This window comes from Sprattus sprattus, assembly GCF_963457725.1.
Source record: "Sprattus sprattus genome assembly, chromosome: 10".
Taxonomy (NCBI): domain Eukaryota; kingdom Metazoa; phylum Chordata; class Actinopteri; order Clupeiformes; family Clupeidae; genus Sprattus; species Sprattus sprattus.
In genome coordinates, this window is record NC_137908.1 from 19260805 (window position 1) to 19275356 (window position 14552).

General features: G+C 42.7%; 1 protein-coding gene across 1 annotated transcript in view; it reads left to right on the forward strand.

Moving 5' to 3' along the window:
- The window catches only part of bsnb (bassoon (presynaptic cytomatrix protein) b), a gene marked incomplete at both ends in the record, with an annotated part of 62148 nt that overhangs the window by 30686 nt on the left and 16910 nt on the right, over positions 1-14552 (forward strand). The window contains one exon of the mRNA XM_080846290.1: positions 13834-14298. Coding sequence (XP_080702416.1) covers positions 13834-14298 — 465 coding nt within the window. The remainder of the gene's footprint in view (positions 1-13833; positions 14299-14552) is intronic.

The following is a 14552-nucleotide window of genomic DNA, read 5'->3' on the forward strand; positions in this document are numbered from 1 at the left end:
CACGGATGGAATGCAAGTTTAACTGACTTGGGTGCAACAACTTCTCAGCCGGTACGTGTGAATCTGTATGAGTGTTGTTCAGGCATGTTGTGTGGTCCCTCGACACCGTGCACCAGATAGATGACTCACAGCGTTGCACGCGTTGGCTGTGACGCACATGATAGAGAAACCCTACTGTGTTCACATGCTTGTGTTTTCTCAAATGGATGTTGTGCATGCTGTCTGAAATAATTGACCTCTTGATTGACTCTATCGCTTTTAAGCCTTTATTTCCTCTGTGTCTCCTTCCAGCCTTTTATGTTTGTTTGGCCTTCCCATCAGTGCTTTATGTTTAAGTGGCCTCTCTACCAGTGTTTTATGTTGATGTGCCGTCTCTACCTCCCATTTATTTACTGCCACCCGCCCCTGTCCTCTTGAGTTGGAAGAAGAATTGAGCACTTGAACTCTTTCATGCGCAGCCTTTGCAGGTTCATTTAGTGTGGTGTGTGTGCCTTGTGCAAGAAAGCTTTAACGGGAAACCATCCAATCAGAGACAAAGGGAGAAATGAAGAGCAAAAGGGAGCAGTTTTTATTTCAGAAATGAGGCCTTTCTCTTCAGTACCTAAGATATCACTGATCTCATCCTCCTCATAAATACAACATTTAATTGACTCATATCTAAATCCATATTTAATTCGGTTAAGATACTGTAAGTCATTCCCTTCTTGTAGAAATGCATTATCTTCCCTTCCACGGCCAGGGCTAGGCAGCCTGGGAGCATCCACAAGCCTGTATGGGCTTAATAACCCCGTCAAACGACATTAGGATCAAGGCCTGGTGTCCAATCTAACGGGCCAGAGCAGGCCTCCAGGGGCCCGTGGTTCCACGGAGTCTCGGGCTGCCGTCAAACCCACCATAGCGTAGGTCTCTTGTTCCCCCTCCTCTCTGAGATTGCCTTGTCTTTAATGTTACTCATCATTTCAGCGGTGCGCTCCAACCACCGTGCTAGCATTAGCAAAGCAAAACCACAGCACCACCCACAGAATTCCATGTTGCAGAAAAATGTATCAAAAGTTATCACAGTATCATCTGATCTTCTCTTTCAGACATTTTTTATCTGCTCAAGTCTGATGAACTCACATTGCAGTAAGAGCAATAGGCCTACTGCAACCAATCCAAATCTTCTGTTAAAGGTGTTATATTTGTACAGTTGGCAGATGCTCTTAATGGAGATTTGGTGTTATTCTTTGAAACTACTTGAACCTTTGGGATAGATAAGATGTCTTTATCGCACAGCCTACACACACACACACACACACACACACACACACACACAAACACACACACAGAGATGCTACTGCATGACGTAGAATTACGTATCCCTCTAGTGCAATTTTCTTTCACACACATGCACTGCATTTGAGCCCTGAGTTACACTGGAGTTAGCATAAGTGCAAACATTAAGTAACTGAGCCATGTAGACGCTGCTGTTAATAAAGCCTTTAATATAATTCCACTTGATGATTGCTTAGCTCAGAGAATATGCAATCAGTTCAAGCAGCTCTAAGTGAAGACTTCTGTTAGAATACCTAATGTAGCTGTCTTGATATTCTGACAGCTATCACTAAGATAGATGAACAGAGAAAATAGGATCCTGGGTATTGTAATCTGCAGCTGGAAAAATTAAACAATCTGACTGTATAAACCAATGCATAAATCTTTAGGCAAGAATTGCCAATCTGCCTGCCAGTTCTTGTTGTGTGCATAGGAGTCGGACTCCTACAGTGTCAACATCTGACTGAAATGATCTGGACCTACTAGCATTGCTTACAGCAGATTTCCAGTAGCTGAAAGGTGGGGCATACACTGTTAATACCACTCTGATAACGCAGGTCTCCTCAGGTTAAGCACCCAGAGGAAAATACGCACTTCAGGAAAAAGCCTACTCAAGACCATTACTCTCCCTGTTGGAGAGATTAAATATTTAAGGTAGGATTCCAGAACAAGCAGTTCAGAGTTATAACAATTAACAATGGACGAATCTGGCAAAGTATACACAATATGTAAGGGATAATGTATAGAACGCAGGTCATTGTCGGGAAAATAAGCCCCGACAGGGCGAACAGCACCCCGACGCGAAGCGGAGGGGTGTTGCTTCACCCTGAAGGGGCTTATTTTGAACGTTGAACATTCGTTAGCTTCGCGTCGGGGTGCTGTTCGCCCTGTCGGGGCTTATTTTCCCGACAATGACCTGGGTTATATACATTATCCCTTACTTATTTTGGTCATAAAAACTAAAAAAAAAATATAATTGATAATTTAGACATTGCTTATTATTACATGCCTGGTGCATTTGTTTTCACAGCCACATTTGAGGTGGCTGTTCTGTTGTGTTGTGTTTCATCATGGCACACCATTCACTTTAATCACACATTCATATATTTATATATATGTAAGGGATAATGTATTGTCCGGAGGTCATTGTCCAAAAATAAATCCCGATGGGGCGAACAACACCCTGACGCGCAGCGGAGGGTGTTGTTTCGTCCTGAAAGGGATTTATTTTTGGATAATGACCGACGGACAATACATTATCCCGCTTATTATACGGTTACTTGCAAAAACGATAGAAGACATTCCTCCAACATATCTCTTTTTAATGATTTAGTTGCCGTTTCATGAGTCCCGTTCTTCAAGCAAATAGAACTTTGAAGTTTCAGGTGCTGCATAGCAACCCATTACTTGCTGACTTCAAATTACCATGAGTCTGTTACGTTAAAATTACCGGACTTCTTGCGGATTGATATGAAAGAAGTGAATTAGAAGCACAAAACCCGTTGCCAAGGGCAGTGGTCATTATCTTTTCGCAGCGGTCTGTTAGCAGGAATTAATGTATGGAAGAACGTTGGGATGGCCCATTCAAATCAACGGTACTTTTTGGAACATTCTGAAGAACGTATTAATAAGCATCTTTAAAGATTATTGAGGGCTAGCATAACACTATTATGTGGGCTAGCATAACCATTCCTTACTATAAATCAGCTTTAACAGATTTAACAGACTACATATTGTCTTCATTTGAACCATCAGAATTTTGCCTTCAAATATGTTACAGGATCCACAATGTGCTGTTACAGTTTTCACGCTCACTGTTACAACATTCACAGATTTTTTTTATACCTGTATCAATGTCGTACCACAGGACATAGTCTTGTTCAATTCTTTAGAAACCATCGGTTATTGTGTAATCCTCACTTAACTTTCAGAAAGTTATGTACGACTCCTTTGTACCCAATTTTCATCTTTTTGTAAGCTGAGTAGGAACAGAGACCTGTTACAAAGTGTTTCAACTGTGACGGTTATCCCCTATGACTTGCCACCGCAGTAATGCCTTTGCCGTAAGATGGTGGAACACACAAAATTAGAATGAATTAGAATGCACCATCATAGCTGAATTATAATAATAAGATAGGTTACCTAAAATAAGTCAAAGCATGAGCTTGCTTGCCCATCTTGCTATTTAGGAAGAGGAATAATCTTTCCCAATAAGGTATGTCAGAGGAGGTCTAAGACGAGAGACTTTCCTATGGCTTTTCTGGTTTGTACTGTTGTGATGTAATAGAATACACGTAGCATGCCCCATAAAACACCCAACAAAAGCAAACAAAAAAGGGTAGGAAGTCTCCATTTTAATGAGGTAGGGTTTGCATATAACTCATAGCACATTATTTAAGCATTTTAAACTCCATCAGTAAGCCAATCAAGTTTCTGCTCCATCACCTTTGAACCATGCTGTTTGACCCTGCTTAAACCCTTGTGTCACCCATCTTTCCCCTCAGTGACAGGGCCGTTTGGACTCTAGCCTCAGTGGAATGGGAGGGCACACTCCATCCCTCCCTCCCTCCCTGTCCCTGCGGCCAAACGGCAACACGAACCATGACCTTAAATTCAGCCTTATTCTGCTTCTCTGCAAATGAAGCCATTTCAAGGGCTTGACCTGGAGACAAAATAAATTTGAGTGAGAGAACACACACACACAACTGAGATGGTGTGTGTTTTGTGTGTGACTCTAAAGGCTACATATTGTGTGTGTATGTGTTTGTTGGGTGTGCGCATACACAAATGTGTGTGTGCCCTTAAACATGCACAATCCATGACTATTTGGATGATGTAAAGGAGAGTATGGGTAGTGCTAATGTGCATAGCAGTGTGTGTGTGTGTGTGTGTGTGTGTGTGTGTGTGTGTGTGTGTGTGTGTGTGTGTGTGTGTGTGTGTGTGTGTGTGTGTGTGTGTGTGTGTGTGTGTGTGTGTACGTGTGTATCTGCATCCATGTTTTTGTGTCGAGCTCCATAGCCTTAAGTCCAGCCTCTGCTCCTCTGTGTGAAGTCCATCCTATGTGCTGTCAGCATTAGGCTGCTGATGCCCCCCGACAGCTGAGGTAAATAAAATACAGGAAATGTGATCCAGGCAGCCCCAAAACAGGGCACACACACATTTACAGAGAGAGAGAGACACACACACTTAATCACTAGTGACAGACAGTTATCTTGTGGCTCTCCAGACAGAGTGTGTTTGTGTGTGTGTGTGTGTGTGTGTGTGTGTGTGTGTGTGTGTGTGTGTGTGTGTGTATTGAGAACTACAGGTCCCCTCTGGGGGGACTCTTTGTTTATCTGCTACAGGCACATTCTGATGAAAATTAATTTTGCTTTGAGTTACCCAAAAGTGGTATTCTGCATTCTAAAACTATGAGCGGTTGCCTGATGGAGAATTTCTTTACATGTAGATTTCTCAATCAGATGTGCTCTGGAAAGGGTCCACGGGAATTTTTTTGAATATTCCACCCCTATTGTACTCAGCTCTAACAATTACTGGCACTAAGAGAACACAGGGTTTGTTTATTTGTTTTTTTCCCCCCATATAGATGTCACAAGGCCAACACTTTCTCTGAGCTGTCGTCTCTGTGTCACTGACCACAGGGGCCCTTTTAAGCAGCTTGATCCAGGTCCACAGATGCAGCAGCAGAATTTCAGGTTGAGCTGTCACATCAGTGCCACGCGCCTGCAAGCCCAGGGCACCATAGTAACACTTGTCTCCTGAGCTTGCCTGTCTGTCAAAATGACCAGTGGCTCAACCAGTCTTTTGGCTTAACTCTGTTGGGAGAAAAAGTGATGTGGTGTGTCGATGTGTGCAAAGCATTCTTGAAAATAATTCGTATTGTATGCCTTTCTAATGGTAATGTATAGTTGGATTAGGCCAATCGATGGACGACACCACAAAGTCGATACAAAGGATGCAGACACATTACACACTATAATTAGACATAAGGAAAATTTATTGATAATAGGATATCCGCTGTTTCATCATAGGAAAACTAAGTATACCGATTTGGGTAATTTAATGTTTCAAAGGTAAATACCAGGCAGGGCTATTGAAAACTCCACTGTGCAGAGCCTTTCTATGAATGCAAAACTTGAAGTAGAATGATGGAAAGGAATTAAGGGTACCGTGTAACCTTATGATACAGAGCTAATTCTCAGGGGAGCAAGGAACCTTTTTTTAGGACAAACATCTTTGAGAGTGTATTAATTAGCTTCATAATTAGAAACATGGGCGATGGACATAGATTGCACTGATTTATTACCACCCCTTGTAATGATGACACAATAGCATGCAGCTTCTTGGATGCTAGGCAGCTGATGCATTCCCCCATATGGGAGTGTCATCAGGGCTGAAGGCAGTCATTTCTCTGGATGGGCTCCAAGATTTCTTGCCCTCCTCCCTGTCTGGCTACTCCCATTCTGCTGCTCTCTGAGGCTGAGTGTAATGACATGCTGGAGCCCATGTTTCTCCGCAGTACTGTGTTCACCTCTGACCCTGAGATGGGTCTGGCTGTTCTTGTCAGGCAGTCACCTCAAGCCATCACTTTGCATGCAGGAATTACATTGCCAGTCAAGCAAAGATTGCAGTATGTCTAGTTATGTTTTGGAAAGCGGGGAACTCTGCCATCCCCGCTCCACTGTTATTGCTCTGAGAAACATGAAGGCTACCACTTTGTCCTGCACTAAAAAGATCTTATATCCTATGTATGTTAGCCTAGTTTTGAATGTATGCACATAGGGTTTATGTGGTACTGTGAGTCTTCCTGTAGTCTTGGCTAGTACATCATTCCGCAGCTCAGGTGCAGCTTCTATTGATGAGACGGCGATTCCTCTCCTTCACATTCGGTGTTCCTCTCCTCCATAACTCCTTGACTGCCTTGCTGATGATTGAATGGGCTGCTGCTCTCTGGCTCAGGGCAGGATGATCCTTCATTTCCTCTGGGTAATCCGCTGCCGGGCCGGCCCCACGTGACCCCATTCAAGGAGTCCCAGGGGATTGACCCACATACCTGCTGACTGGCGGGAGCCCCAAGTCTCCTGCACCTGCGGACAGTGCAACCAGGGTGAAGCAGGGTGGGGTCATGGTGGGACACTGGAGGCCAGTCCATAGCAGCATGACACACATGAATATGTATATATGCACATTCACACACACACACACACACACACACACACACACTGTACAAGTGTAGACACATATACATATATTATATTTACATAAATACTTTCGCATTTCGCAGCTGGGTTGACATTTTCATGTGATGTCAGTCTTTTCCAGTACTGCTCACCCAAACATACCAAGACTCAAACTTGATGACATAAATGCATGTTATATCTTTAAAAAGTATAAATATGCATATCCACTTAGAGAGACATCGGTTGAAACACATACACCCCCACAGAAATTGTTATATTGTGGGCAGTGACACTAAAGGACTTGTGCCTCCAGACACAAATATAAACACACACACACACACATATTGAATAATCCACCTAATAAGAGGGGCTGCACCCACACAAACAGACAAACACAAACACACACGTTTAATAATGCCTGCAGTCAGAGGGAACCAGACTCTGAGCAGCCTTTTCTGTCTGCTGAGTAAAAACAAGCCTCCCCAATCTTGAGCTTTCTAGCTCTCTTCTGACTGCCTCTCCGTACAGAGCCATATATCCATGGCGTCTTGAGGGGAAGAGGCCCACATTTGAATCTCAAAAAGCCAAAATATGTACGGTTGAGTCTTCTACTCCTTATTCTTGTCCCATGCAGTATTGTGCTACAGGGAAGAGAAATGTGGCTGTTGCTGATTACTGTCCCCTCTTAGTTTTGTGGAAAAGTAGAGATATCTGTCTCATGGTAATATTTAGCAGTAGTTATAAAAAATACAGAGTTGGATAGTGAAAAGACTGATAAAGGGAGGTGTAATATTGAAGGGTAAGGGAGAGGACAGGGGTGACAAGAAAAAGATGTGCACACTTGACTGTACTACAGACTGTGTTTTGGCATCTAATGATGGATGACATTTCAATCACACAGCATGAGAATCAGGGCCCATTGGGCAGACAGCATGGGATGGAGAGTATCCCACTGAGCTCTTACGAAAGCTGGTTTATGGACACATTTGTGTGTTTGTGTGTGTGTGAGTGTGTGAATTTGCATACGTGTCTGTATGGGCGTCAGAGTACAGTGGTGAGGATGACATGCATATGTAAAAAATGCCAGATTGTGTGTGTGTGTGTGTGTGTCTGTGTGGTTGTGTGTGTTTGCTTGATTGACGTTCACACTGTGCTGCATAATGTGACTGTTCTTAGCATAGCTTTCCCTCTGGCTCCCCCATAGGTTGTGATAAGCACTGAATAAAATCCAGTTGTATGCGATGGTCTTCAGCACCCAAGCTAGTTATTTAAGTAGAATTGAGAGTACACATTAATGTGAAGGAGCCTGTCTGGTGCCTTTTGTTCCAAGATTTAGCAGTATGTCCAAGATATTATGCTACCACTCTGCCATCATTAACACAACACACGGGACTAGAACAACGCAATTAAACTGAAATAACTGTCTACCATCTGTCACTTTTCAAGGAGATAATTAGCACCTGAAGAAACATGCCGACACATAGAGATAAAAAGACAAGATGTTTAAAAATAGTGGACACATCAGATTGTCTCTTGAGAGCCTTGGGCAAGCTCACACACACAGGCATGTACACACATGCAAATGTACTTATAAGGCCAGCATTTATTCTTTGCCATCGAGTGAGTCAGCAGGTTCCACAGTGAGTGTAGTGGATCAATCCCATGTGACCTTTTTTGCGTTGGGAGCCCGTGGAGCCCTATCCCTGATTATTTCAGTAGGCTAAAGGTCATGGCTCATGCACCATGTATCAGCCTATGCCTTCCTGCAGGCTTCAGACCCATCAAGGGCTCACCCAATGCAGCTACCACAATGTATAAACAACAATGCGCATTTACTCCTCATCCTCATAGCAACTTTCATCTGATGTTACAGAGGGTCACAGAATGTATATATATATATATATATATATATATATATATATATACTGTTTATACGCTTCATACACAGCACAGAATATTCGGCTTTTCTAGAGATAATTGTAGGTTTTGACTAGGCCCAAATGAAATGTGCAATTTAAGTGTCACCTGTGTCATGTCTGCTTTAAATGTTGTGTGAAGCTTCCATTACAAAAATGTGTGGATGCACATATCATCAATTTGTGTGTATGCCAGATATAAGAGTTGTTAATTACTGCATATCCTACAGTTGCCTTTTTAGACCCAGTGTGCACCTATTGCTTTCTAATGAGGTGACCTGCACTGTAATTCTCCAATCCCTAACGAGGTTAACAACAGTACAGTCGAATGAGATGATCTCAGTAACGAGCTGGAGCCACCACATTCATGTTCAAGCAAGTTATTTTTTCTGAGTGTGGTACATCTCTGTGTGTGTGTGTGTTTGTATCTGAACATATGTGTGTGTGTTTCAGGAGGTGAATGATTTCTGTGTGTCTTTGACTGTGTGTATATGTCTCTCATACAAAACTAGGAAAATACAAAATGAATGCACTGAGATGTATCAGTTAGTGCAAAAAGTAAACTGCTAAGTGCAAACATTTTACCCTGAGTAAGGTGACATCCCATCGTGCAGCACTGTACCAAGCCTGGTTCTTTGGTAGAATGATCTCATATGAGGATGATGGGTGGATTGCTGCCTCACATCAACAGTGGAGCTGTCATGGCACACCATGAAGAGCCTGTCCTGTGAAATCAAAACCTGTCAGTGAAATAAATTGCTGTGTGTGACTAGATGTCTGTCTGTGTGTGTGTGTGTGTGTGTGTGTGTGTGTGTGTGTGTGTGTGTGTGTGTGTGTGTGTGTGTGTGTGTGTGTGTGTGTGTGTGTGTGTGTGTGTGTGTGTGTGTGTGAGTGTGAGTGTTAGTGCGTCTCCTCTCTTGGAATTGTATTGAAAGGTTTGTGTGCCAGGCTACACCATCTGTGTCTTCCTTCCTGTCAAAGGCACTAAGTGTTGCGGGCCCCATCATGCAAGTGTGTGACTGTGTGTTTGAGTGTGTGTGTCCGTCCGTGTGCACGTGTTTGTGAAATTATGTGGTGCATGTGTGTAATCAGAGTTAACGGATTCAAGGTGTGCCTCCTCCTCTGAAAGGTGTGTATGCTCTGAAAGAGCTGTCTGTAGTCGTGTCACAGGTTCCAACAGAGGTGACACACACACACAGACACACACAGACACACACACACACACACACACACACACACACACACACACACACACACACACAGGCCTGGCTCTACACTGATGCGTCACTAACACAGTGACCTACTGGATCACTTACACACTGGCCTGTCCATCGGCTTTAACACAGACAATCACTCTGATAATCCCTTTTCCACTCACAAATCTCTCTCAACCGTTACTCTCCCTTTCTCTCTCTTTTACATTCTCCCTCCCCCTGCTCTATTCCTTTCATTATCTCCCTCTCCTACAGATTTACTGCTCAATGATTGCTCAATATGTGTGTTTGTTTGTCTGCATATACCTATGTGTAGTTGGTGCTTATCTTTGCTATATGAGAGTGGCTTTCGCAAGCCCCCAGACTCAATCTCTTAAAAGAAATACACCCAACCCTGGGTAGAGTATAGCTTTATATTTTTACATTTGTGTTTTTTTCATTCGCTTGGAAGGGGTCAGAGATTTAATAGTCCACTACACCAGCAGCCTGGCGCCATCAACAGCACTCTACATGAGTGATGTCACATTCACAAACCAGTGCCACAGCCCCCCACCATCCGGTGATGCTGTCGCACTGAATCATGGGAAATGCAGGGCTTGGCTCTGTTTGCCAGGCAGGAAATGCAATGATAGTAAACAAAACAAATGCCCATTATTACGGCGACGTGGGGGATATTAATTAACATTTATTTCCCTGCTGAAAAAGGCCTGTGGAGGAGAATGGGTGGAAATTGGCACAGACATGATGCATATCGCAGTATGCCAAATACACAATACAGTGTCTTCTGCAGACATGCAGGTGCATGACCACTAAAAGAGTGGACACTCTTGCAGTGTTCAAATGAGAACACAGATACACGCACAGATCAAACACACAACTCCCCTGAATTTCTCTCACACATATGCCCTCACATGCACACGTACACATATACAAGCACAAAAATGGTATTTCCTAAAACACACACTCCGGCATATACGTATACACAAATGCACACACACACCACAACATCTCAAATGCAATGAAAATGCACTCTATGAAGTGCACACACACAGACATACACACACACCCTCTCTTGTCTAGTTTGGGTTTTTCTCACAAGAGGCAGGGACGCACAGATGGTGAGTTTAGAGGGGCCCTGCACCTGTTTATATTTAGCTTCTGTGTGGAATACTTGGGGGAGATGCAAACAAAGCGCAGGCATCTGCCTCGCATGCCAAGCACTCCCTCAGCCCGCCGCTCTTGTCCCGCTTCAGCGGCCAGCAAACTTCTGCTGGCAAGTCACACACGTTCTCCCAATCTCTTCTCTGGAGCTCTTTGGTTCCCTCTCTCTTTCTTTCTTTCCTCTGTCTTCACTCTTCCTCTCTTTCTTATTTCCATATGTTCTTTCAGTCTGTCTGTCTTCGTCTTTCTTATCATCTATATCTCCTCCGTTTCTCTGTCTTTTTCTTTAGTTTGTTCTATAACCCAACTTCTATTTCTCTGCCTGAGAATGGCCAGGAATATAAGCCAGAAATAAAGCGCTTCTATCTTCCCTTTCTTCTGTAAAAAAAGTGTGATAAACAGATTTGTTTTGTCGTGAATGACTTTGCCTTTCCCGTCATTGCTGCTGTTGATGCTCCAGCGCTTATCGATGCTTATCATGTGCTGTCTCAGGCGAAAACAGATTTTCATTTCTCCAAAGTCACTGGCCACTCCCTTACTCTTGGTCTTCTCTGGAGGGAGAAACAAATATCCTGCCAGCAAGTGAGCTTGGTCATCCATTTTTCTGCACAACTTCACCAAGTCAAGCTGAAATGGGAAAACAAAGAAATTGGGTGATTCAGATGATTGGGTTTGTTTGACAGACACAGCTGAAATGAGTCTTTGTTGTTCTTCTAAGCGATCAATAAAGCCTCCCTGATGCATCTAACTCGATGTGGTCAAGTGTGACTGTCAGCTGCTTAGCAAGCTTATTAAGTCTCATCTGTCTTTCTTTTTTTCTTTTCTTATCATATTTACCTCTTTCTATAACACACATATGCACACACTCACACACATACATATTAGGTTCTGCCAGGTTCTGGGCTGAGAGCAGTGTTCAGGGTCTGTCTTGCACAATCAGTAAGCACCCTGAGGACCAGCAGTCCTACTAATGAACAAGACAACACATCAACGGGTGGTGTGTGCGTGTGTGTGTGTATGTGTGTGTGTGTGTGTGTGTGTGTGTGAGAGAGAGAGAGAGAGAGAACATGTAATGATGTTAAGGAGATGGATAAAGGAAATGAAGAAAAGAGGACAAAGAAAACAGAAATGAAAGAGGGAAAGACAGAGAGATGAATGAATGAATAAGCTTGCAATGCCATTTACTTTTCACATAGAAAGTATTACATACACCATTCGGTGTTGAAAAATAATAATATATTTTACAATTATGTTGTTCTACATCTAAGCTGAAGTGAGTTGGCGTATTCATGAAGACCAGGTCAAATGGGTGGTACTGGGTATGGTTATCTTTATCTTAGAAGCTAGCTTTTACAGTAATGTGAACACAGGAAAATGTGCAGTGAAGTCAATTCTTTTTCTCTATTTAAGTGAATTGTGCTGTGACAATGAGGACATCATTTTATGAGGGTTAAGAAGGTACTGATGGCGACCTTATGAATTTGACACTTCAAGACAGTGAGGATAACTGTCTCTGTTTTTCATTCTCAGAGCTGCTCTAAAAGAAAGCCTTTTCTTTTAAAGATTCACAACATGTATCTCCTTTACCAATGTTTACTGAGAGGATTTATCATTGGCCTCCAAGACACTTTTATGTACATAGTTTTACTCCCCACGAGAGTGTGATATATTTATCTGACTTGAATCTTTTGCCCCACTCATTCCGAGGATTTTTGTATTCTTGGGAGGTTTTTGCAATTATTTATGCAGCAAAAGAAGGTCAGTTCTTGTTAGCCACGCTAGAGGTCTCTGAGTAGGTCATCACCAGCCACTGATTTGACTGTGATTTGAAATTATTTTTGTGTTTATTTGATTTTAAAATAAATGAGGAAATGGTCCTGCAGATGTTTAGGGTCATTGGTTTGTGCTTTTGTATCATACCTTATGTCAAATTAAGGTGGCCTCAGAACAACTATCAGAAGATCAAGAAACACAAAGCACAAATAATTGACAACTAGCTGTTCTAATGTATAAGGTGACACCACTCCGGATTTACAGTGATGAAAAAATACTTGTCATATAATCAACCTTCACTTTCATTTCACTTTCAAAAAAGGGCACACATATTTTGGTGTAGGCGTCAGTATTTCCCTTCATTGTAGGGGTTGAAGTCTCCCCCCAGTAGATTACCCCAATGGATCGGCACCAGAATTTTGCCTGATCTGTCCCAAAGTCAGCTGATATCTGGGATGCTCTCTATCAGTGTACTGTGATTGGAATAATAACTGGGATTGGAAAAATAAGGACCACATTCTGGTTTATTGCCAAATAAACCTTTCATTTATTTCACACTGATAACATGCTGATAACTATTCTGTGCACAACTCTAACTGACCACTTTGAGATAGTATTGGCTCATCCATATCACTGTTCGCATAAAGGTCAGTGTCAAACAAGTCCCCTTTACACAAAGACAGCAGGCTGCATGATAAGTCCCTATTTTTGGCTGTCTCCCAAGACTGCTGCTTTCCTTCACAGTGCATCCCTTTGAAAGCTCTTTTCTGTTAACGAACACAGCAATCAAATGAAGGATGTGTGAGCAAAAATGTTCTAGAGCTGTTGTCTTCCTAATGCTAGTGATGTGGAATTTTGGCAATGTTATTCCTAAAGTTCTTCTTGCGTTCATAGAGAAAACAGTGGAGATGCAGTGGGTGTCACTAATGGGAAATCGTATTAAAAGTGATTAGTTTACTGTAGCAACAACTGAACTTATAATATTTTTAATGCCAGGGCCAGGACAGACACAGCTAGCGTGTAAATCAAACATACCGAACCCAGTAGGGGACCACTGCCATTATGCCTTATCTTAATTTGAAATAAAATATACCCTTATCATATTCTTTTTCCAGACTATTTGCAGTCAAAACTGAGTAGAGATATACTGAATTGGTGCTAAAGACTTTTTTTTTATATGAAGTCTGGTTCTATATCATACGCTTTTATTGTTAAGGGGGTTTGCCTCAACAAGACTTATAAGATGTAAAATATTTCTGTTCTGTTTTGTTTCAGAAAAAAGAATGGCTCTGTCTGACCTGTCAGACTCAGAGAGCCATGTCTGGAGCCTTGGGAGAACCTCCCACCCCTGTCCCTCAGCCAATGGAATCCCCAAGGCCCCAAGGTCCATCCAATCAGCAGCAGGCACGAGGACCCAGTCATCAAGCAGGAATAAGGCCCACAGGCCCCCAACAGCAACAACATAAACCCCCTGGTGCCCAAGTAAGTGGATCTCTCCCGCAGGCAAAGCAGGTGGCCTCCCTAAGTAAGGCTCGGGCCCAACCACAACCCAGCAAGCCTGCACCTGGCCACCCTTCCCCAAAGGGTACTGAGACCCGAAAGCAACAACAACCAAGTGTAAAACCGAAAGTAGAGAAAGCAGGTGTTAAAGTTTCTCTTAAGAAGGAAGCTGCAGACGTCCCCAACATAATGCAAGAACAAAAGAAAAACAGTGACATGCAGAAGTCTAAACACCATGACGTGAGTGACTTCCTGTGACCTGACTGCATGGTCTGCATGGTCATCCTCGCTGTTAGTGAGACGCATCTTCAAAGCATGTTGCTGTCATGATTGATAAATAGAAGTAAAATGGCTGTCATATATTTTCAGGATCATCGTTGCAGTCAATGTCAAATGCAGTCATTTACATCTTCCGCCTCAGCTGTTCTTTTAGCATGATTATTGCACTCCCATCATCTCATCATGAATCAGAACCAGTGTGGTTACTCTTATTG